Here is a 25,810-nt window from a genome sequence, read left to right on the forward strand (position 1 = left end):
GTCTGTTATCTCCTGACATAAATGGGCTTTCGAATTAAATAAAACCTTTAGGAAAATGCTTCTGGAGACTCGAAATGCTTTCTGGAGAAATGTTGGTTGCAAGTTCTTTAGTAAGTATAGGTTGGTATTTTCAAATAGAAATGAGTAAAATTAAGTGCCTAAAGAGTAACCCTGAGGTTTGACTTTAGTTCTTTCCACTGTCCATCTGCCTTTTTAAAATTTTCACACTTATTAAAGAATAAATATGATTGATGTGTATTATATATATATTATTGTAGAAATGCAACATAATATATTGTATGTCTTTATTATGCACAAAACAGACATAACATGAAAAATTAAACACTGGCAGTCATGCTTTAATACCAATAAGTAAATTGAAATTCCAGCAGCTGTCTATGAATGTTCTTATTACCAGAATTTTTTACAACTTCCTACTACCTTTTTTAATAATATGATATTGATCTTATTCTAAGGTACTTACAGGATGCTTTAGCGCACATAGTTCATAGAGCACACAGCCAAGAGACCAAATATCTCTGTGAATAAAAGGAATGAAAATCTCAGAGGAAAGGCTGTAATATTTGCATACATGTAACCAGTACCTCTTCTCAGCTCTCAGATTTATTATGATTCCATCACAGATTAATATTAATGCAAATTTCAATTTTTGATACTATGTACTGAAAAGAATAACCTAAAATTTCTTTTTTGGTCGTGACACCAATGTTTCTATGGTACCTAACTACTTCTGTTATTACTGGAAAACACATGTACCAAAAGGAAATGCCTGCTTAATATTCCTAGCAGGACGAAGGGCAAAGTGACCTCTGGCTTGACAGTTAGGGAAATCATAAGAGAGTAAAGTTGCATGACTAGCATCTTATTGCTGAGATGCTAGTCTGGGTTCCAGGACCAGTTTGTTTTAAACACAATCCCCACAGAGAAGGGGGCCTAGCTCCCTCAGCTCCTGACTCTTCAGTGCATTTCATTTTGTGTAAATCTGAGCGAGCCTTTACAATTCTTAGACCTATTTGTCTTTCCTGCAGGTAGCTATTGCAAAGTATGTTCCAGAATAGCCAACCTAGCAGCTTTCTTTCTAGTGTATTTTTGTAAATCACAAATGAGTCTATCAAAAATTTACAAACCTGGAACTAAAAAGATCTATACTCGTATTGGTTACCACATGTTGGAAACACTGAGAGAATGTTAGTGTTTGATGGAGAACCAAATAAAACAAAGGGGAAAAAATCTATTTTCCATTTCAGGCCATTACTAAAAAGGAGTATGAAAACAAAGTGAGATTAAACTTTAGGTAAGTATGTATAATTTTATAAAAATAAAAACACAATTATGTTAAGCCTGTGGATAAGCCACAGCAATTTGGACACTGTCAATCAAAATACAACCGACGGTGTTGTACACTACAAAATAGTTGTTGTATACAATCGTTGTACACATTTGTTGTACACAATACAATAATAACAAAAAGTTTTCATAAAGGGTGCTGCATGTGGAATCCGTGGTGCCCTGCAGAAATACTGATTTAAACCATGAGATTACTAAAATAAGTTCTCTCACACCTGCATACACTCATGCATAAGCATAGGAAGAAAAGACAGAGACTTACGTTTTATTGTTATACGGTCGATTTTCACAGATTTCGGGTGACAGATAATAGGGGGTTCCTACACAGGTATAGGCAAGCTCCATAGTGCTAATGAAACACAATGAACAAAAAGGTCCATACACTGAAAAAGTTTACAAGCAACTGAGATAAAGGCCTTTCTGCAGTCAGGCAAAAAGCCCATGAGGGATATTATTTCTGTTCTCAAATAGTTCAATAACAGCTTAATGGAACAGACCAAAGAAAAACTGAAGTACCACTCAGTTCTGTGTAAAAATGACCAACGATTTTAGTAGTGGAGAACACTGGTGCTTCAACAGAAAGCACAGGAATTCTCTTTTGCCCTACTTTTTGCCAGAATTATAATCAACATTTTCAAGGCATCATTATCATTAACACAGAATTTTGAAAGCTTTCAAACGCACAGCAAAATATTACAAGTGTCCAACGTACTCATACTCTTACTAAGCAAGAATATCCTAGGTGGCTGTCAGTGATGCAAGACAGAGGCAATGGAAGGAGGAAATATTGTCCAGAAATGAAAGCAGTTGTATGTGAATTCTGTTTCCATCTTCGCCACTGACTTGCTGTGAGGAGTAGCCAAGTATCACCAATTGGATTAATTACCTTTCTACACAATGCATAATTAAATTGTGGAACTTCATTGCCATGAGATCCTGCCAAGGTCACAGATATTGAGAGGTTCAAAAAGAGATCAAATTCAAGCACCATCCTGTTGCTAGCACGCTCTGGCATGTTTTGGCCATGCCAAAAACCACTGTCCCAGACAATGACAAGCCATGGCTCAGGATAGGCCAACGCTGTTCTCAAAGTCCATAAGGATAAAGCCACCAGAGGGTGGGTGAACAGATTTAGCCTTATGGATACAAGCCAGGCCATGCCATTCACTCTCAGGGCCAAAGAGTGGGTTCTGGACCCTTCTTTTTAAATTAGTATAGGCACAGATTTGGAGGATATACTAAGGACTCTGTACATGCTCTTTATATACTCTCCACATACTCCTGTACATATTCTTTTTCATACTAAATTTTTAATGCTCTTCACCAGCTTTTCTCTTTATGAAACAGCAGACCTGACTATCAACATATGCAAGAGTAAAATTTGTGCCTCCAGAATCTCTTTATGTCAGTTTCACAGAGAATGGAGAAAGACTGAGGTTTCCCCACTCTATGTGCCATACGCAACAGAAGTCCAGTTACTAGGCTAGACAGATCCGGGGTTTGATGCAGTTTGGCATGTTTTAGGGTAAGAGCAAAAACAGAAGTTCCAGACCCTTGGTATACTAGATTTCTTCAACAGGCACAACTCAGCTTCAATTTGCACATTCAGATTGCATTCTGAACATTCAGGAACACTCATATTTGGTGTAAATCACAGACTAATTAAAAAAGGTGCTTACTTGTTTAACTCTCTTGCTATGCCAAAGTCCCCAAGCTTTGCTACCTTTCCATTATTGCTAAGAAAAATGTTCTGCAAACAAAGAAGAAACTGGTATGCAAAATGAAACATGGCAGAGCTTCTTAAGCATATTTTTTACAAGACAGAATTGCCTCCTCCCCAGTTCCAGTTTTGCTACCTGTGCTTTTACATCTCTGTGTAAAATCTTCCTGTCATGAATATGCTTCAATCCCAAGGCGATCTGCACAAACCAATTCAGAATCTGCAGTGAAAGATAAAGGGATCAGATGTCTGTAAGTTTGTGTGGCTCTATTTTCCAATGGGATGCCTTACTTAAATATATAAAATAAAGACAATGGCAAAATCTAAAACATGTAGAATATACATAATATTAAAAAGAAAATAATAAGAAATAAATTTTTGACTGCTTAAAATTAATGCCATAGACTTTTCCTTTCCTTTTTAAGTACTATAACAAAACTAAGTGGAAATAAATACCTGCTCCCACTTTTCTTATCAAATTTTTACTGACTGTGACAGGATCTGTATCTGAAAAAAGACTGTAGCAGCAGGTCAAAGAAGAATAAGAACACTAGTTCAACTAGCAGCTAAGACAGAATGAGACAGTGTCCTCTTAATCCTCAGTGATGGAAGTCATTCCAGTTATAATAATATTTCTAGACATACTGAATGTGGCACAGAAAAAGAAAGCAGAGTCTGAGGGCCCGAAATGTGGTTAAACAGCAGAGCGATGAAGAAACTTGTGTAATAACTAATAATACAGGTTTATCCTTTACCCAGGACAACTCTTAACAGTTGTATATACTTAGCTCCAAATATAAACGTGTTTCACTAAATAAGGGCCTTTGGACTTAATTCAGAGAAGAAGGCAAGCATGTGCTTATATGCTTCCCTCTTTAGGGAAACTGATGGTCATGGAAGGCTTTGACTCAATAAATCGTCTTTAATACAGTAACACTGCAAGTTAAGTAGATGATTTCCTGAATAGGGCTGATATCACAAATGAGGCTTTCTTAGGCTTACATTTGAAAATAAAAAAATATTTTAACAAGATTACATTTAATTGGACCATTTGCTTCCTTTTTTGATTGTCAGATGTATCTCTAATTTCTGTAATCCCTTCTTCTGTCTTTATGTCATCTTTCTTTTGATATTCATTATTCTGTCTTGCTGTCAAAGTTTTTGTGTGTTGGTTCTCTGCTTTGAATTTGTGTGATCTCTGATTTTGTCTTCTCTTTATTTTCTCTCCTGTGTTCTCTCTACTGCTAGTATGACTCCAAATAGGATCATAAAGTACAGTATTACTGAACCAGTAATTCACTTCCAACTGACTTCTACACTAGGGACTTCCTCTTTTCCTTCTAGAGAAAAAAGGAAAGTGACGATATTTCTTTTTTCCACTTTTACGCTCTTTTAAGCGTAGATTTCCACTAACAGGTTAGATAATAGGTATCTGGTATCTTAGATACTAGTTATGTAGGTAAATTTTTATTGCACCTGCAAAACTGGAATATGCGTGAATACTGGAATGCATGAATAACTAACCTCAGAGTTCAGTAAACTAAGTATATAACTGAAAATTTCCCTCAGAAAGCTCAGAGGTAGCAAAAAAATAGAATAAGGCTTGTAGGAACTACTGTTTCTGTGAATTGCAATACCTATCATATGTGCATATTTACAAACTAAAATATATGTGAACATATTCCAAAAGTAATCAGAATCCTGGGATTGCTTCTCTGTGCTGGTTTAACAATTTAAACAGCATCAGAGAAGTCTTGACCCAGATGAAATGAATGAGAGATTTACCGCTGACTTCAGTATAAACCAGGACATGTCACGATGCAAACAATGTAACAGAATGAAGAACTGGTATATAATATTCCCCTATAATTCTAAAACACCATTTAAAAGAAAGTCTTTATGGCTTAACAGACGTACTCCTAATATAAGGAAACAGCGCATCCACAATGGAAGAAACAATGGAAGAGGTGATAAAATTGACATCAAAACACTGCTAATGATTTAATTTAAGATCTTAAGATCTTTTTTGTAAAAAGTAAATGCTAAACTCTCATTAAAATCACAAAGTTTTCCTAAAATGATCAATTTTTTTTAATAGTTCAGACAAGAAACAGTATCCAAAATTAGCTAATTCAAACCATGTGTTTTATATAATAAGTCCTTTCCCCTAAAAGTAACTTCTTTCACCTGGTCCTCGTCAAACAGCACTCCATGCTGCATATTTATCCGCTTCATTAAATCTCCACCATCACAGTATTCCATCACAATATATAGCTTGTTTTTTTCTGCAAGGAAAAGTATATTTTTTCTTTTGTTACTTTATTACCTATTAATAGAGCAATAAATTATTTTGATTTTATATAGTCATTCCGTTTTAAAAGGGAGTGCTTAATCCTCTACTTACTCTTCCATTTCAAAGGGTTACTCATAAATAAATGAACACTTCTAGAGAAGTCTGATGGAAAACTGACTTCAGCAAAGCTAAGACATGAAAATTTCTTTAAATGGAGATTCATCAAAATATTAAATATATGTGATAACTCTTCAAAGCCCATACTGATAGAAGATGGATGTTCTCACTGCTAATGCTTTGCAAAAGGCTTCATAGTTGGGATTGTTTAGGGTTAGGGAAAGAGCTAAAAGTAGACAGAGTCCAACAGTAGAAATAAACAGCAAGGGTTACTTACTACAGAAACTCAACCTATTCTCACCTCTCTGGGTTCAGAAGACTACTAGATTTACCTGTCCGTTAAAAAGTTTATAGTCCTGATCACGGAAAACAATCCGAGCACAAGCCATCACTATAGCATTCATTACAAAAGGCATTCATTATGACAGATCTCAGCAGTAAAAGTAAATATAAGGAACTAGTTTTTTATGTAGAACAGACCTCCTTCTTTCTCTTTCAGTCCTGAAGAATCCTTAAACAAAGCTGAACTTAGAATGCTTTCCTTCCCTCACACTACATAAACCTAACCCTATTAGTAATCTTCATTAAAATTAGGTATGGACACATACAATAATTATGTATATTGTGAATTATGTGTAATCATGACCTTACTGTTGGCATTGAAAAAAATTCTGTTTCAATCAACACCAAAAAACAACACAAACCCCTGGGCCCTGGACTGCTGGCAGGTCCTTACCCTTGTCCCAACTCAAAGCCTTATCCTAGTCTTCATTAGAAACACAGACCCATCTTCAAATAAAAATTCAAGAGGGGACAGTCCTCTCTGTGGCTACCAAGTCTCTTCTTCTTATAGTAAACTCAGAACAATCCTAGAATACCCTGAGCTAGGGAGGCTTAACTTTCCTCAACCCAAACCCAATACCAGACTGATTCCAGCATTTCAAACATACACAAATGTGAGGTCCTGCCAGCTCAAGTTCTCTTCTTTCTCTGCGCCTCAATGAATCATGGAATAACCTGAGTCAAAGAACTTTACATTCCCTAATACTAACCCTAAGTCTAAACTGAGCTTTCACTAGTACTTAGGATCACTTCCAGCACTAAAATTAACATGAAGATATAAACTTTTTGATGATTCTAGCCCTCTTTCCAAACCCAGAAATATGGCTTAAGACAAAAGATTATCAGGACCAATTTCCTGCCACGCTCAAAAACTCTCATCTTGTATTGAGTCTACTGGAAAAGTCCCACAAACTCTGGACTCCAAGTGAAGGCTAGGATTAGAGTTCACCCTAAACAATGTAAACAACCCAGTATCTAGCATTTACTTCACATTACCTTAGGTCCCACCCACACGTGGGAAGAAGGCAAGCGAGGACAGAGTCTGATGCTTTGTGTTCATTTTTAGGAGTTGGGACCTGTCTGTCCCCAGTGTTAAGTTAGGGGTGGAAGGCAGGCTTAGGATTGGGCAATATGGACAAATTACATTTTGTTGCATTCCACTTCTGTAATCACAAATAGAACAAAAACGTTAAAAGTAAACCTTGCAAAGAAGTGTAGAAGGTTACTATATTTGCATGATTCATCTTGGCCAGAAGAATGACTTCTTTCTGAGAGGCTTCTTTTTCTTTCACATGCATCTACAAAGAAGTGAGAAGCTATACGTTAGCAATGCTGTAGTAAATCCTATTCATAAGTAGTGACATTGAGTAATGGGTCAATGATTCCCACAAAGAAAGATTTTGCACCAAGGTGATGCAGAAATACGGTACATATAAAAATATGGTGCATATATAATGTAAAATATTTATTTGAACTATGCATTTGAAAATATATTGAAACTTTAATAAACTCAAATCAAATTATGACATTTTACAAACAGGCAAATGTGTATCTTCAAACTTTTTAAACAAATACTATGTATGGCTCTTACTAAATTAGTCGATGAATAGAGTTAAACTGGGACCTTCCCTTAAGCATTTGCAGAAAAAGAGTCTAGGTGATTTTGCATTCTTAATATGGGTATTTCAAAAGAAAGAAGTAAAAAGGAAGGAAAAGAAAAAAGTCTTTCTGTTTACTGCTGTTACCAGTTCTTGTATTATTTCAGGTAAAATCTTTGCCTCATTACCTTGTAACCTTGCTACCTTGCCTAGTTACCTTGTTTCCTTGTACATGGAAAACTTCTACTTGCTTCACTGTGATCAGACTTTCATTACTATTATTTCTTGATAATTAGTTTTTCAGAGTATATAGCTTCCATAAAAATGTCCTTTTCTTTATAAAAATAAAAATAAACTTCTTACCCTCATTCTTAAGAAATAATTTTGAAACATAATCCTTAAAGACTCAAAAATCAGAAGATGAATCAAAGAAACATACCTGACCATATAAAAAAATCTTACGACTTTACAGTCGTAATTTTCTGTATCTGGCTCATGATTTTTGAACGATTGGGACTGGCAATAATATTTTACTTGCTTATATTTTTCTACGATGTGGTGTACCTCAAACTAAAATTAGAAATATGTGCTTTGTATTGGTCATGAGCGCAGAGAAACTACTTATTTTTTTTTAGCAGTCATTATTAGCATATGAATTTTCTGGGTTTGAATCTAGAAGTTATATAACTAATTCTAGAAGTGAGGTATAAAAATTCATTCTTCTATTACAATTTTTGTCTAATATGTCTAGAATTTCAACAGTGTGGCTTAGATTATCAAAAGACCTGTCAAAAGTATTTAAACGCTCTATTTCTTTCAAAATCATGGTAAGTTTAATTGCCTGTCTTTCTGGAACTCGATATAGGACTGGGATTATCTCATATCTGTGCTAGTCACCCTAATCTACCTCTACCTTTGTAGTCAGCAGAAACAAACACGCCACTTTTATGGAATAAGTCATCTCATTCTAAAGCAGAAGTCTAAAATAGACAAGATAAACAGCATCTTAAAAATGCATATTTCTCTTGTTCTCCTAGAAAGACAGTCTAGCCAAGTTAGTTCAGATGCTGACATCTACAGAATGGGTATTTAAAATTAGATGAGATGAATCCCACCCTTTATGTCAAACTGCCACGAACATAAATGAGAGTCTGAAAGGCTCCATTGTGAATTACTCACATTTGAAAACATGGCTATGAAAAAAAGAAATTAAGAAGTTGAGAAAAATGTATCACAAAAATTATAATTTGTTCAGTTATTTCAGCAACAATAGTTTCATTGTAGTTGAATCATCTATTATAGAATTTAAATTAGGCTACTGTCATACTTTGTAAGTAGAGAGAAGTTTTGAAAAGAACTAAAATGCAGTGAAAAATTAACACAATGTTAATACCAAAATACGTATTTATTTTATGCTTGTAAAATCACTAACTTAGCAGTTGAAAACTACAGTCTTTGAAAAGTTTAACTCTCTATAATCAACATGCAACTGTAAAGGAGATAAAACATAACCCAAGTTCACACCCTTGTTAAATATAGTATCACAATCAGGTAAATAATAGCCATTGTTATCACACAGGTTTTGTTGTTTTACCTTAGTTAAATTGATCTCCTTGATAACACATTGCTCATTATTTACTTTTCCTTTTGCCAAGAATACTTTGCCAAAAGATCCTTCTCCAATTTCTTTTATGATTTCATATTTATCCATGATGTCTTTATCTTAAAGCAGTGTCTAAAATAGAAAAGTCTGCAAATTAGTATTGCACAAGTAGTTAGTGCTGTTCCTTCAACGACCTGAGTTTGTACCACTGACATATAGGCTACCTTTCAAGACTCATTGTTATCACAAGCCTTATGCTGTTGATGATTTGGCTCAAAATGTCATCTCCTGGAAGTCTGCAAATTACTGAGAACCTCAACTTTCAGTAAGCAGCAAGTTTATGGGAGTCTCTTATAAAGAGAAGCCTGAAACATGGTCCTAGTATAGCCTACAAATTAAAAAAAAATACACTGTACTGTTTAAACTTATGGAAAGATATTGCATATCATGACATTATTTCTTGAAGTTAGCAATACTGCAGACATGGTCTCTTCATGGAAAAATAAAATGAGAAAGCATTTCTGTAGATTTAACTCATACTAATTGATCTAATGCTGGCAGCAAAAAAAAGTGCCATCAACAACTGGCCTTCTGAAAACCATAACTGAGTGCACTGCCAAGCATTAGCGATCAGCTGAAAAACTCTGGCACAATCAGTAATGTCACTGTTTTATGTCACATGTATTTCAATCTATCTGTAAGCAAACATACACTTTTTTACTGTGAGGGTGCCAGAGTGCTGGAACAGGTTGCCCAGAGAGGTGGTGGAGTCTCCTTCCTTGGACGTATTCAAAACCTGCCTGGACACGATCCTGGGTGATGTGCTCTAGGTGACGCTGCTTGAGCAGGGGGTTAGACTAGGTGATCTCCACAGGTCCCTTCCAAACTCAACCACTCTTCGATTCTGTGATACCCAGCAAAATAAAAACACACACTCTAAAACTGTTTTTTCTTAGTTGGCCTAAGTTTTAGCAAGGGAGACTTCAGAAGATATTTTTGCAGCACTAAGGGCAGGCAAGCCCTGGAGCAGCCTGTGCTGTCTCCACAACTAGAGGCTTTTCAGGAAAACTCATTGGTAGGGTAATGTGCAGATATTTCTAATGCTGGTATCTGTATCAGAATCAACTCCTTGTCACAGTCACTGGTGAGAAATGGTCACTTTTGCGACGTGCTTCATAGCACCCTCACGCGGGCCTCTGCCGCAGGTGTGACGAGCTGCTGGCTGTGGAGAGGGCTGGCTGCAAAGGTCGGCCATGGCTAACGGTGGTGGGTTTGTCACACGGAAGCAGGGCCCTGGGGTGCGAGGCGCCTTGGGGTGTTACAAGACAACAGGGGGGGGCATCGGAAAGGGCGGTAGTGGGGTTCAGCAGCAAACCCCAACGATCACACCGCGCGGCAGCCAAGTGAAGGCGTCGGGGTGGCCAGCACTTCCCGTGGGACCTACAGAAAGTCACGGTTGACCGTTTACAACCTGCTGCTGGGGGGGGCTGAAGAGGGGGAGGCATGACGTGCGGTTTGGCGGGGTGTGGGCTGAGCCCCGGGAGGGAACCAACATGGCGGCGGGGGTTCCCTCGGCGCGGCCCCGCCCGCCCTTCCCGCCCTGGAAGTGGCGCCGTCGCCATGGCGACGGGGCGCGCGAGGCGGGCGGCCGCTGTGGCGGCCTCCCTCGCCCTGCGGCCCGGCCCGGAGCGGGGGAAGCGGTACCTGCGTGCGCCCAGCCGCATCCGCATCCGCAGCCGCCGCGGCCGGGAGGAGGAGCGCGAGGAGCGGCCGCGGCTCCTCCCCGAGGTGGAGGTGTCACGGCTAGGGCCGGCTTGGCGGCCAGGAGCCGCGCGCAATGGCAGCGGTGGCTCTGCCCTGCGCCGGGAAGGGGCAGGGAAACCCCCTGAGCACAGCTCCAGGCTGTGTGCCGGCACCAACGCCGAGGAGCGCGACTCGTTTTCCTCACGCGACTCGCACCTCCGTGCCTTTATAAACATTTCATTTTGAGGGAACAGTAACAGCAGTAGGGTGGCCAAGAAGAAAAGTGTATCACTAATCCTTGCATCCTTGCCAGGGCCTCGAACACCGCTACTGTGCAGCACGGGAGATGGAGCATGAAATACCTCTATACTCAACCTACAGACTTCCTCAAGATTTCTGTATTTCTTATTCTCCAGTATTATTTTATATGTTTACTTCACAGTGAGACATTAATACAGTCGAAAAAACTCCCCCAGAATACTGCAGAAAGCACTTTGGCACTCCCTTTGTGTGCTGCTCTCATAAGACTTACTATTTAGTACTGAATAGCCAGCGCAAATCCCAAACCTGACATTGCGCATATTGCTTTCTGCAGCATCAAAAATCTGCCATCTTTTGAAGAAGTTTTTCACCGTATCAGAATGAGAAAATTAGTCCATATTTATGAAAAAATTAGCTTTCTTCCACACATGCAATGGCATCTAGAAGGATGTTGCCATGGAAGTAATCAAGGCAAAAGCCCAGCCTCAGGTATTTTCAGAGGATTAATAATTGCATGCACTAAGCTTCAAATATTTAGCACAGAGAAATATTTTCAATTATATGCCCTTCAGACAAGCTCAGTTATTCCTAGTATATAGTATTTTAATGTGTAGTCAAGAGGAAGAACTTTGCACATTCTCACAGTGTTGGACTGTTTCTTGAAATTCAGAAATGAGACCAATTTAAACAGTGATGTTAGCACGAATGCTTTTGGCTGAGCATTTCTACAAAGCTATGACCAACTCCAAATGCATTTGTAATCTAGATTTATTTGCAAGCATTCTAGCTGGAAATTTTATTATGCATTTTCCCTCCTCTGGTATGTGATACACAAAACATGCCCACTCAGAATTAATTGACTGAGATCCTTTTATTAATAACTACAACAAATCCTGATTTGCATTATAAATATCAGAAAGTATAAGTTCTTCAGTTGTTGTACAGAAATTCAAGCTTTCAGTTACTGTGTTTCAATATCATTTTAAGTTCCGACACCCAATCTGGATCATCTTCCTCATCAAAGTCCCTAAAAATAGATTTCAAAATATTATTTTGCAAAGAAAAATCATGCAACTTTACAAATCTTTATTTTTTCCAACATTACCCTATAAATAGGAGAAATTATGTTAAAATATCAGCATAAGAAATTTATTCCCTGCACCATTCTGACTGGATTGAACCAATAGGGGTTGTCTTTTGAATTTACCCAAACTAAGTTTTATCAAAAGCAAAGACAAACGTATATCTTAAGATACCATGTATGTGTTAAAAATAATGGCTGGCAGCTGAATTGCAATAATACATGCCTAAGACTTTCACCTCTAAGAATAATAAAAATAAAAAAGAATGACACATACTGAGATTCCAATAACCCCTCCAAAACACGCACACATCTATAAAATAAAATATTTATGTTCAGAATGTGTTGCGGTACAGCTTCCTTTTTTAAAAATGAAAAATGAATCACTAATACGAAACAAACACAAGATAGAAGTTAAAAAGTTTGTACAAACATTATCTCTTAAATTGGTACGAAAGCAATTTCATTGCACTAAGCATAAAATAGTATGAAGCGTAATACACAAATACAGCAAGCACACCACTAGTGAATGGTTTCACTGCTGGGTATCTGATTTCAAAATCAGAATACAATGGTGTTTCGTGCAAAAAGGCAGCTTGCACTCTCCTGTGGATATAATTTTATGTCTTCATTTTTGCAAAGTCTCCAGCAAAAATAATCTGCTTATTTATCTGTTTAATCTTGACATCATCAATAACCATAAATACAATAAAGAAGGTAAGTGCTGCTAAATTTTACTATCATTAGGTAAAAGAAGGATGAATTCAGAAGCTGAGAAAAATACTGCTTTTTTCAGGGGATATTTTTTTGGAAAAATCACTTTAAGGAATCAAAGAAAACAAAAATACAAGGATGCCATTTGGACATACGTGTCATCTTCATCAGTTCTAGGCTCAAGCCTCTCCAAATCTGTGATAATAGCTTCATGTTCACCATCTACTTCGTCAGATGTTTCCGTTCCATCAGAAAGTGGCCCTTTTAATATATTTTCAAAAGCTTGGAAAGTTATTAAAAATGAAAAGACAACAAAAATAGATTAAAAATACAAATACAGTGTAGTCTTTCTGACTTGTTTACATTTTTTGCAGATTCTAGTCCAAGTTGTTGCTTAAGTGAGGAGATAAACTAATAAAGCAACTGAAGTGCGCACTACTGTGTGACTGTGGGTATGCATATTTATAGTCTATAGCTTTAGCTAAATAAAGCAGTTCTGACAGAAGAAATTATCTTTTGCCAAACTTTTGTACCATCTTGCCTTGAAGAAAAGGCACTACGGACTCAGTCAAAGTGGATTTGCCAGATGCATCTGATGGAGCTGCAGCCCATTTATTGCATCTCCCTCCCACAGGCACCATGACTCTTTGCAGGCTGGAGACTGCATGGCTCTGCAGCCTCTGAATTTATGGCACAGCCTTATTTAGGTATTGAGCTATAAGTAAAAGTCCTTCATAAAGAGATGTAATGAAGATGTACAATTACTCATAAACTCTCGGTTTGGTTTTTAGTAAGTTCACATTTCATTTAGTAAACATTAAAATAAAATCAGTCTGTTGTGACATGAAAGTGTGTGCACAATCTCTCTATACATAGGGGTTATGTAAAAAAAATTCTGTATGAAAGAACTTGTTTGCAGAGCAGTTTGCCTGAAAACTGAGGATTTACCTGGTTTATAAATGGTGTATGTTTTAAATGCTAAGCTGACATCTGCATTACTGAGAATGTTCATTAGAGTCTGAGGAGTTTCCTTGTTCCACTGCTTACGTGGCTTATTTTCACTGTACTTTGTAACACAGCCACCTAGGTATAAAATCATTAATAAATACTATTTAGATAAAATGGCATTAACTACGTGGATTACAAAAATGACATTTAAGAGAAAAATGCAGTAAGAAATGGTCTAGATGTTTCTGTAACACTACTGCCCTCTCTCAACATACTGAGGTTGACAGCATCAGCATTATAAGGAAAGGATACAGAAAGCAGCAATGGAGCCTTCTCTTGCCAGGGAGCCAGCAGAAACCTGGACCTAATCTGAGGACTCAGAGTCTTTGCATGCTTAACCAGTGCCTCTTCCCAGTGCCTCACAAAATGGAGCCCATGGCTGTTTCTATGCCTATTAGTAGGAGAACAACTAAATACATGCATTTTTCTGTCCTCTACCCCTGCCCTACATATTATTATCATGTGATTATTCTTATCTTGATTACTTCTTTCAGTAACATGTATTCACATTTACCTAGAATACATACCCATAATCACAAGAAATAATTGTAACAATTGCCTATGCTGTGGGGCATTTGAAAAATAATACATTTTTCAAGAAGAAAAACATGTTAAGTTCTCTTGGTAAAAGCAGTTGACATAGAAGAAGGAAGAGTCTGTCTCACATCTGAGCTATGTCATTAAGAGTTCTTATCTCTGGCATTATCTGTGCATTAACTAATAGCAGAAGTAGAGGTACAAATGTTACATGCTCCCAATAGCGTGTTGTACTTGGAAGACAGGCAGCTCCATTCTGCATCAAATGAACCTTGTGTAATATCCTCAGTGTCCCCCCAATGAATAGCATGTTAAGGGGGGGTTGGCAGCATAATTTCTTAGTGATGATGATAATTTTAGGGTTGCTACGGCTAACTATGCAGCTTTTATCACTCTTTGCAATCCTTCTGTCACACATTTGAGACTTTAACAAATTCTTAGAGGTCTTGCATCTTTTCTCTTCAGCACTGTCGACTTTTTGAGTGTTTATCAATAGAAATTTTTAAAATCATTTTTACATCTTTTTTAAAATATTCTGTGTAAAATTCTGGCTTTTAAAATCTGTAAAGAAGCATTCATATTACTTAAATTGAAAATGTGTGAAAAGACATTTAATTGGAACTTACTTTTAATCTCTTCAGATGTAAAACTGGAAGAAAGCAAGGATGCATTTTCCAGGACATCCACTATGGCATTAGAGATCTTTTTCTTCCATTGCCTCCTGTGAGGATGTGACAAATAAGTAATTCCTGGGGGGACTTCAGAAGTTTCTGCTTGATGGCAACATAAAAGGAGGATGATAGCCAGCATCTAACTTGTTTCTCTGTCCTTGCAAAGTAGTACTAGGCATACAATACTTCACTAACAGTGATATTTAATTCTACCAGTCCAAGTCTGAACCTGTTAAAGGGTGTAAAATGGCCCCATGAATTAACTCTATACCAAATATTTTTAAATAATCATTTTTAATACTTGGGACAATTTTTTTTTAATCTCAGATGAGCAACAAATCCACAATTCCAAACACACAGTGGCGTGTTCTTCTATTGATGCAGACGTGCATGCTCTACCTGTTTATGTTAAAACATGGCTGGATCAATACTACTACAGTACATGAAGGTAAATTCATAAGCCTTAAAACTACACAAAACTTACCTTCCTCACCAGATTTCCTTTGCTCTTGTGTGTTTTCACTCAAATCCTTGGTAATATTTTCCCGTTGCAAGGTGCTACTTTTGCTACTTCCTTCTTTACTTTGCTTTAAAAGAATCAAAACCATATTACTCATTAACTTTATTGGCTAAAAACCAAAGCAGTAATACTCACATGGCATTACTTACTTTAGTTTTGCTATAAAATGGCTGGCCTGACAATCTGAAAACTAAACTGTTCACACTGTGAAGGCAATTGCACTGCATCTATTATTACGCTATATTTCACACTGCATGTCCTTTTTTGAAGCTAAGCACAAATGTAGTTACTTGATGCAATTTGTGGGTTTATTTTTTATATTTAAAAACAGTAGCAATATAAAGATAAATGAGTCAGGTTCCCAGAGAAAACAAGATGCACCCAAATATTAAGCTTCTTGGATTGACAGGTCTATTAAAAGACAAAAAATGAGCCCTACTGGCAACATGTTTTGAAAAATATAGTCAATATGACTGAGACAGGCTGTGCTATAATTTACCCAGAAGTCATTTCTTGGTCACTTGTGACCTGAAATCTCACATGGGCACTAAACCCCAGTGAGAATTATGTCGAGACTGGACAGGTTTTACAGCAGCCTATTCAAAATGTGTCCCTAAAGCAAAGAAAATGCATAATTTTAGGCAGTATCCCAAAGCTTGGAAAAACAGGAGAGCTTTTTTTTCTGCCAGGGCTATAATGAAATCCACCTTGGAACTGAACTAAATGTGGAAAACATCAGCCAATCACACATCAAAACATTACAAAGGTGTGAAACAGAAACTGCACAGGAAAACACTGAAACTTGAACACAGATGACACCTGACCTAGTAGGCTGATCTATGGCTTAACAAATACAAGTAGTTTTCAAAATGGATTTTCTATAATACAGAACTTTCCAATTTGCTAAAAATACAAATATTGTATTTGTTTTTGAATACTTACCCTATTTTTTTTCTCATCATTTGAGCTTCCACTAGCTGTAATGTTACCTGGTACATTAAGGGACAGAGTCAAGAGTTAAATTAACACTTTTGGCAAACGTGTGGTAAAGTGGTATTCCAGCGGCATGACAGCGATGCCACTGAAGCAGGAAATGAAAGAAAATTATGTGAAGCTTCTTCACATATCTCATTCTAAACAAGGGGGTCCCTCTACTATTCAGTTCCTCTGAGCCCTTCTACAGTAAAATAGGACCTGCTTGTGCTACAAACGTGTACAGACTTGGATGCAGTTAAATTTGTGCACAGGAAGAAATCCAGCACCCTCTTTAAAAACTAAATACTAGTGAAAATAATTCGCTTCATCATATTCTGAGAAATAAATCACTGGCATGTTTAAAATAGATGCAACAGTTAAAAGTTTTCCTCTTTTTAGAGCTGAATAGTTTATTTGTATCACAAATCTAAAAATTAGACTTTCAACGTACGTACTGTTGTTCAACTCTGCCCCATATTTCTGATAGGGTGAAGCTAGTAACACACAGCACTCAGTTATGCCCAGTTCAAAAGCCTTCTAATATAAAGCCTCCTGTTGGAATATAATTCACACGCTTCAAGCATTTTCCATACATGTTCAATGACATTAGATTGTGAATTAATTAAAAGTCTATTTGAACATGTAAAATTTATGTTCTATAGCTGTACTTAAGATCTTACAATTCCTAGTCATTTTGTCATTCCTTACTATTATATCAAAAAAAAGGTTTGTTGAATTACCTTTCGGTCTTGCTGCACTGCCCTCATGTTTCTTGGTTTCCTTTAATGCCTGTTCAAATTCAGATGCCATCTGGAATGTCTACAAAGAGATGCTAGTACTGCATTGTTCTAATCTTTCCCAAATTATTGTCTATGCTATTTGTTAAAAACAGACTGAATACATAAAATGCTGTTACAGCTAAGAGTATCTAATTAATCTTAACAGTATCATGTAAATACTCAACTTTTCTTTTTAAAACACCCTTCCAGAAACTCACTTTCCTGCAAAGCCTGCAAATGTATTTCTGGCTTTTTGAGTAGGACCTACACACCACTACATTTTATATTGCTTTACACTGACAACCTGACTACAAAGGAAACGGAATTAGTGTCTAAAATGTACCTACTACTGTTTAAATAAAGACAAAGAATTTACTGTACCTCAGAAGGCAGACAATTTTTGATAAGTTTGGTTAAACAACCTCTTTCAAGAATAGTAGTGGCTGATGGACGGTTCTTGGGATTTCTCTTAAACATCTGCTTTATTAAGTAATGAAGCTCATAGGAATAGTGAGACGGCAGTGGATTGTAGGACCCTTTGCATATCTTAAGGATGAGATGTTTCCAGCTATTGGCTTGAAACTGCATTAAAAATAAATGAACATTAGAACACAGAGTTCAAGTGTAAGATAAAAAAGCTGGTATTAATTTAAGAGCAACTTTAACATTTACTATACAAAAATGCATGGTATGTTATCTATGTAGACTCTCTATAACCATACTGATTTGGCTTCCAATTTGAAAATTCCAGGGTTCTAATTCAAATGCAGGGAAAAACACCCCTCAGTGAACACACAGGTAACATTTCTCTTCAGGTTTTGCAGGGCTATTACATGGGTGCTTGTTTATGTTAACAATTAAATAAATAAATTTGCTGTGAATGAAAACATCACAGTCTGCGTACAAATTTTAACTAAAATAAAAAGCTGATAATGGCAGGCACCTTGCACTGATAATCTGTACAACTGAAAAGCAGGCAGGAGTTACTCTTAAAAATTTATGACTGTTTACATTTTATTTTGGTAGGTGGATAGCACTGAGAAAACTTGGATCATGTTAGTGTCCTCTTCTTCATATACTTGAGATTGGAATCAAACTACAGGAGCAAAACTGTAAGTCAGTAAAGATGCAGCCTTTGATTACAAAAGTAGCCTGTAAGGGCACAAATACCCTCTTGCAAATCTAGGTGTAACGGCTTAAGCTGCTACTTTTCCCAGCTAACTGTTACAAGTCTTCAGTTAGGAAGTACTGTTTTCAGGCACAAGCCATCTGGTGACCACAAAATGAGCTGGGCCAGCTAAAGCCATGGGTGGCAACAACCTGAGCTAGAATGGATGAACTTCCATTTCCATGCAGAAGGAGCATCCTTATGGTACATCCCACCAGCTTAGCTGCAGAGTACCGAGCATAGGCTGGGTACAGTATCCTTTTGCATCACTTCTGATAAATAAGGCAAGAACAAACGGGACCATCACATAGGAGGAGAATAAAACTCAGGTATGTAACATTTTGCTGCTGCTAAAAAGGGAAGACGACAACTCTGCTCCTTGATATCCCAGCTATGAGCACGGCTTAAATAGCTGTAACACTGCCAAAGCCTTGTCATAGACTTATTCAGGCTAGCACAGGCTAACCATCAGCCTTAGCATGGGCTGATGGACAGACTTCCTCATCACTCATGTACATTATAAAGTTCTAAATTCTTGTTTTGCTAGCAGTTGCGGCTATAGAGAATCTTTTACTGATACATAGGATTTCAAGGTGTATTATTAGCTTGCTGAAATGAAACTGCTGCTGATAAGAAACTAAGACAAGATGACCTGAAATGAGGATGATCGAGTTATCTTGTCAAATAAACATATCCTGAAAAGGCCTATCAAGTGTTAGCCAGGTATCTGCATACAGAAGCTGAGGAAAGTTAACACACAGGAAGCAAAGCATCAACACAATAAAAGACAGTGGCCCAGGAGAGAGAGGGAAAGTGAACCGTTCATCAAGATCCCCTCTGACAGTGCTTGGAGAGTGACTTCATCGATTTGGACGAATAAGTGAGCAGGTTTATCAATCACTGATGTGAGGTACCAAACTTGCTCATAGCTTACCATGTTTAGCTATACTTGCACACAACATAGGCTTATTAGCAAAGATTACACGTGTCCTTTCCTCCGTCTTTTGCGGTCATCTTGATCCCATAAAACAACAATGCTTTTTGCAACGTCCCTGCAGATACTTTGAACCAGTCTGGCACCTACTAGACTCCTTAATAAACCCCAGTTCACCTCACTGATACTGAAGAAAATCAAGAAAGAAAGAAAAAAAAATATTTTCTAACAATTTAGAAAACTGAGTGATTCACAAAAGGGTCCATTAAGTCCAAGAACTGCTAAAAAACAGAAAGCATGTAATGGAGGTGGGTAGAAAAGATGGAACAATACTTCCCACTTTCAACAGCAGCAGCAGCAAACACATCTGCCAAATACATAATTGGCTGTGAATCCATTGAATTATAGCCAACTACTAATTAATTATTAAGAAAGTCCAAAACTTTTCTGACAGCAATAAGCCATACTTACTGGATGTTTAAGAGTGCACAGCTCATATAAAATGCATCCCAGAGACCATATATCACTGTAAATATAGAGAAAGATGAGAAATTTTGAGCCAAAGATTACAATTTAATATGCTGCTTAGCAAAAGTGAAATTCACTATCCATGTGTTAAGCTAATTGAATTAAATAAGCTAAAATAAATATAAGTAATCATAAAAGACAATACAATTATATGTGTAGTTTCTCCATTGAAAAGGCTCTTGTTACTTTATCTGGCCCTGATGTAAATAAGGATGACTGTCATACAACAGTAGCTTGTATTTTATCACTAGAATTCACAGAAATTCACTGCAACGATATTTATCCTTCCACTCTGCAAAGTATTTGTACTCTACAACCCTTTTCATCAGATGGGAGCCACACAATCCTAATTCTGAGAGCCGGAATTCTGATCCCTGCCCATGAGAATTCTCCTACTGATAAAAAAACATCTCCTGCTGTGGCAGAAAGTGGGTACTGCCCTCTTCACAAGAAGCAACTGGCACCCCTCTTGCAAGAGAAAAGGCTTAACTAGCTAGACGGCTCTGTTCGCTCCTGTAAAAAATGAGTCGCTTTATAAATCAGATTCAGGTACAATTAGGGTCAAGGAACAGGACTGTGAGAGGAGATAAAAAATAGCTTAGTATTTTGGAGTCCAGGAGAAAACTGTAAACATCGTACTATCAGGATGCTATTATGAGTTCTTGTATGTGGGCCAAAATAATTAGTCTCTGTAAACTTAAGAGCATTATCGATTCTGTAGCCATTATACCTATACGATGAGGACACGCAGGAATAGCTTAAAAAATAAGACCAGCCAAAAGACACAAACACATACATACATGTGTATCTACATCTATAAATTATATATATTTACTCTCACAAGTTCAGAGAGCAGTCTGGATGTCAGCTTTTGAATTTGTAAGACTACAGATACTGCATTTTCAGTTACTCAAACAGGAATTTAGGCCTTTTCATGTAAAAATTTGACATTACCCATTTCCAAATATCCTTCAACTCAATACCTTCTCCAAACCAAACATGAATCAGCCACAAAGCCAGATTTAAACAACCGCAAAGACATACATCAGTCAGGCATCGCCTGTGACCACTGAAAGCACGAGTACCTTTTGTTGTTGTAGGGCATGCTTTCCCATATTTCTGGAGGCACATAATAAGGAGTTCCCACATATGTGCAAGCATATGACACTGGACTATCAAAGCGATAGAAAAGAAAAGCCACATGAAAAGCAATGTCTTAAGACATCTGTACTATTCATCAATGGTAAAAACAGATTTTACACCACTGAGGTCAGTGGAGATATCACATACTGTGCAAGAAGGCGTGCAGACCCGAAATCTCCCAATTTTACTTTTCCATTTTGAGTGAGGAAGACATTCTGCAGTTCAAGAAAAGGATAAGATTCATAAACTTAAAATTTTTTCTAGGAATTGTTTCTGCAGTTTGTATATATGGAAAACAAAATGACAATCACTTCTGATATTTTATCTTTATAATATTTTTTCAGTTGCTTCTTACAGCACTTCTACAAAAGAAGTTTAAGAATTACATTTTGTTTAGAGGGAAATAGAAAGGTTAACTGACTAGCCTAAAGCCCTACCGTAAGTAGCACAGGAAGAATCAGAGCTTAGAAATGCCTTAATCTCAGTACTGTACTCAAACCACTACGGCCACACTTTCTTCTGAAGTTCTATCTTTCTACCAGGAGATAAGAAGAAAGAGAAAATGAGAGGCAAGACATTTACAAACTGCATACCCCATAACTACTGTTTTCTTTATGCTTCTTTTATTGCTTTAAATTATCTGCAGCCTGTCAACCAACTGGTGCCATCAGCAGTGTGTAAATCACATAAAGGAGTAGACATGAAAAGTTCATCTATGCTTAGATGTTTCAGCCCAAAACATTAGGTCATCCCATACACTCAACCTTTTCTGTTGCCTAATATTCTTAAACTCAAATGAAAAACAAAGCATGCAGAAGTAACAGGACATTATGAAAAGGGAACCGAACTACTGCAGGCAGAAGAGGGTTTACAAATGGCAATGAAACATGCTCCAGTCACCTTAGACTTGATATCCCTGTGCAACACACGTTTATCATGAATGTGCTTCACACCCAGGCACATCTGTACAAACCAGTGAAGGATCTGAAATAAGTAAATACAGGTTATAACAGCTCAATATTGTATGTAATGCATATTTCACTGGTGGAATAAAAAAAACATAAAGAGCACAAAAAACAATTGTGTTCACAATATTTGGGAGTCATAAGTAACTCCAGCATAACAGCCTCCAGGCAGCATGAAAGATTTAATTCTTTAAGATAAAGTATATTTTAACATGGCAGAAAGAATGTTTGCTACTTATATCTAAACAAGCTAATAATAAAAAATAATAATAATGAAGCTAGAGCGTCAGTAGAGGACACTATCTGATGGTCATTTTATAAGCAATGCTCATTACGAGTTCGTGGCTAATTAACAAATTTTAAAAATTAGCATTGAGTTTCTAGTTTCTCAAAGGAAAAGTATTCTCTTTAAATTTACAAAATAAAGCTCTCAGAGATGCTCGGCTAGTCTAAATACTAGATCTAGATTACTAGATTAACTAAAACGATGTTTCTAGATGTGACAGGAAGTAGTTTTCAATCCTTGCAGTGTAACTTTGGACCTTTTCGTAAATAATTTTACAGCTTCTGTGATAAAAGAAGTTAATGCATGCTGGATGTTTTGAACATTTACTTGCTACATAATATGCAGGAATTTAGTCTCCTGGCTACTTTCACTTATCTCAGAGTGCTTTATTTACTACTCACTTGCAGGACCTCTTACTGTGCTTTAAAATGTGACAGAGTTTGAGGTTAAATTCTTTACTTAATTGCAAGCACTTATGCAGGCAAACCTGACCATGTTTTTCATACTCTCTGCATATTTCTCAGATGCAGACAGCACTTTCTTGCTTACTCCTTTCTCATTCCAACTCTTACCTTGTTCTTGTTCTGCAGGAGATTATCAAAGAATTAACGCTTATATTCTATCTATCACTAGACAATTGCTTTCATTTAAAATATTTAAGGCTTTTGTATATCTATAATTTGTTTTATGTGATGTAGGGAGCTTCAGTTTACATGAAAAAGAGCCCCTAGGTCCTTTGTTCAAAACTATGTCTTTTCTTACCGTGTCTTCAGAGAACAGCTTTCCTCTTTGGTGCTTAATCTTTTGCATTAGATCTCCATCATCACAATATTCCATCACTATATAAAGATGTCCACCAGCTAAATTTTAGGTAATTCAAGAATAATTAATCATTTCATTAACATGATAAATATACTACTGTTATTATAGAACTCCAACTACATGCTATATATATTATAAAAAAATATATTTAATCCCGATCTCTCAGGAGTATGCAAGTTAAACTCTAAACTTTGTAAAGCAAATAAAGGTGTTTTAAGTGGTTATGTTTACCTTCAAATGATTCTTTATAGGCAACAATATTTGGATGTTTCATTTTAGCCAATAGAATAGCTTCCTTCCTGGAGTTCTCTGCATCGGATGAAGACTGAAAATGTAAGCACATTTATATAAATGTTGCACTAATGTCTTCATATATACACATTACATGGCTCATTTCCAGAAGAGACTTCAAGTTATTTTCTTTAGTCATTTTAAGCAGTCATTTAATTAGAAGCTTGAAAACTCCATCATTTTTCATTTAAGGTTTATTACTACTTTAAGACTTCTCACTTTTTTTTTTAATTGAGGGGGCATTTTGCTGCTTCAGTTAAAGCTCTTCTATTTTAACAATGTGTACCTATGTAACAAAGCAACACACAGTGACTTGGGAACACCTAGCAGTCTACATTGCATAAACTGAGTATAAAGCCAAGTGCCTAGCAAGAGCCTCACATTTTGTGATTTTTTTGTCAGCTAAATACAGAATAGATAACCTGAATAGCTTCCTGTTATTGTTGCTGTAAACCAGGTATTTCCTCATTAGGTAATACAGATAAAATCTTTGTTCTAGTGAAGCCAATGGGAATCCAGTCAGCGACATGGAGGAACAAGGATCTCATTCAGCAACTCTTCCTACATGCTACACTTCCTAAAATGTATCCACAAACTTTGTGAAACAGATCAGATTTTATTACTTTATTTGTTATCAATGACATCAACTCAGACATAGTTATATAATAGCCATATCCTGCAGATGTCTAACATACAACTTTCAGTAGAGGCATTCAGCATTTTGAAAATATATCCAAAATTATGTTTTGTTTTGTTTTTTTAAGCAGAGGGGGAGGTAATGCAAATGCAACACTTACCATTGGAAGTCTTATCTCCTTCATTGCATACTTTTGATTACTGCTTTCATGATGAACTAGGAGAGCTCTCCCAAAGGATCCCTCTCCTAGCACTTTCAACACTTTGTATTCTTCCATTCTTTGTAAACCAAGGTTCCACACTTCTCTTTAAACGTTCTTTCACAGGATAGACTTCTAAATCTTGATTCACGACCTTGATTCATTTTTTGAAAAAACGTTGGCCATTTTTATATTATCTGCATGAGGAAAGAAGTGCAAAATAATGAGAATGGATGACAATTACAGTACACCGGTACCTACAATTGTTCAGTCTTACCACAAATACAATTTTTGATCACTATCACGGCTTTAGTCCAAATAATACCTTGAGAAAGTCCAATTTAATGTAGCGTATCTCCACAATCTTATATCTATAACGTTCAAACCTCTTTGAAAATAGAAATTATAACCCTGCAGCATGCCATCATTTTTTTAATTACCTGCACTTCTGCGGAGGGTTTCATAATTCATAATGAAATTCATAAGCAAAATAACTAAACAGTACTAAGTTTCAAGCTGTTAAAGACAACTCTCCTGCAAAATCATATAAGCAGGATAAAACAGGATTCTGTATGGTCAGAAAATATTATTGCTGTGCATGTAAAAAGACCTCAGTGACTAACAGATTTCCAAACTATGCATTCCCTTTAAAATGTACATACTTCTAACTTAGTCAACAATTCAAATATTTAACTTATATATATACCTATGCACACGCAGCATTTAAACAGACTGACGAACTATTTTTAGAGGGTGTATCTGAGGGCTTAGCAGTTTCATAAAAGATAAAGTTCTTATCTGTTCAGAGGTTAAAAAATCAACACGCCGGCCATTTTACTTGAAAAACTGCAGACAGCGACACGGTATCTCTGAAGTATCTTACCTGATTAAAGCACACGTGAAAGAGCGGGGAAGATAAGGTCATACAACTTAAATTATTCCACTATTTTGTGATTACGTTGGCACGCTGCCGTTTCCCTGCTGCTGCCCGCAGGCGCAGACGCTCCTTGCACCCGCTGCCACGCAGGACGCGCTCAGAGCGCGCAACACTGCAACGCGAGGCGCGGCGCGGCGGCCCCTCCCGCGCCACGGCCCCCGGCTACGCGCCCTGGGCTGCCGACGGAGCCTCCTCGCTCCCCTCAGCGCGCCGAAGAGCTTACAAACGCCCTCAACGCCCGCGGTGGCGCGGGACAACAGCCGGGGACAGCGGAGGCAGCTCCGGGGCGCTATTTACCGCATGGCGCTACGGCGCTCCGGGCCCCTGAGGAAAGCGGGCGACGCGCCTGCCGCGCAGGCAGAGCTCCACCGCCTCCCGGCCGGGCTGGGACGAGGCAGCTCAGGAAAGCGGCAGGGCGGGGGGCGGCCCGGGCCTGCCCGGCCGAGGCGGGAGCGCGGCGGGGGGGGGGGAGGGGCCAGCTCCGCCTAGCTGAGGCGGGGCCGCGACGACGAAGTGGCGGCAGCTGCCTGTGAGGGCGTGATGCGGCTGTGCCCAGTCCGGCGCTAAACA

General features: G+C 37.6%; 2 protein-coding genes across 13 annotated transcripts in view; both read right to left on the reverse strand.

The window, feature by feature from the left end:
- NEK5 (NIMA related kinase 5) overlaps nt 1–10,831 on the reverse strand; it is a 29,349-nt gene extending 18,518 nt beyond the window's left edge. For 3 of the 5 annotated variants that reach the window (XM_064504892.1, XM_064504891.1, XM_026108505.2), the window contains exons 1-8: nt 10,746–10,831; nt 9,033–9,173; nt 7,042–7,138; nt 5,276–5,373; nt 3,225–3,308; nt 3,048–3,118; nt 1,631–1,717; nt 485–539 (exon numbers count right to left, since the gene is read on the reverse strand). In XM_064504892.1, coding sequence (XP_064360962.1) covers nt 485–539; nt 1,631–1,717; nt 3,048–3,118; nt 3,225–3,308; nt 5,276–5,373; nt 7,042–7,138; nt 9,033–9,149 — 609 coding nt within the window. In that variant the 5' untranslated portion in view covers nt 9,150–9,173; nt 10,746–10,831. Of the gene's footprint in view, nt 1–484; nt 540–1,630; nt 1,718–3,047; nt 3,119–3,224; nt 3,309–5,275; nt 5,374–7,041; nt 7,139–9,032; nt 9,174–9,752; nt 9,946–10,745 lie in introns of those variants that run through there. The other 2 variants (XM_064504890.1, XM_064504893.1) reach the window with 2 other exon arrangements.
- A 1,066-nt stretch (nt 10,832–11,897) lies between these two features.
- NEK3 (NIMA related kinase 3) lies at nt 11,898–25,703 on the reverse strand. Of its 8 annotated transcripts, none has more exons than XM_026108457.2 (16): nt 25,538–25,701; nt 24,265–24,500; nt 23,408–23,501; nt 23,117–23,214; nt 22,004–22,087; nt 21,251–21,318; nt 21,046–21,132; nt 19,904–19,958; nt 17,712–17,912; nt 17,292–17,370; nt 16,519–16,565; nt 15,541–15,643; nt 15,012–15,158; nt 13,789–13,923; nt 12,996–13,122; nt 11,898–12,072 (listed from the first exon to the last, which is right to left on the reverse strand). In XM_026108457.2, exons 2-16 carry the CDS (start codon nt 24,379–24,381, stop codon nt 12,003–12,005), a joined length of 1,512 nt encoding a protein of 503 aa, XP_025964242.2. In that variant the 5' UTR covers nt 24,382–24,500; nt 25,538–25,701; the 3' UTR covers nt 11,898–12,002. The 8 variants fall into 8 exon arrangements, with proteins under 8 accessions (XP_025964242.2, XP_025964244.2, XP_025964241.2 ...); XM_026108459.2 differs by having other exon boundaries at nt 12,996–13,101; nt 25,187–25,701; XM_026108456.2 differs by having other exon boundaries at nt 25,187–25,701.
- Between the last annotated feature and the right edge of the window lie 107 nt (nt 25,704–25,810).

Source organism: Dromaius novaehollandiae, chromosome 1 (genome assembly GCF_036370855.1).
Source record: "Dromaius novaehollandiae isolate bDroNov1 chromosome 1, bDroNov1.hap1, whole genome shotgun sequence".
In the NCBI taxonomy this organism is placed as follows: domain Eukaryota; kingdom Metazoa; phylum Chordata; class Aves; order Casuariiformes; family Dromaiidae; genus Dromaius; species Dromaius novaehollandiae.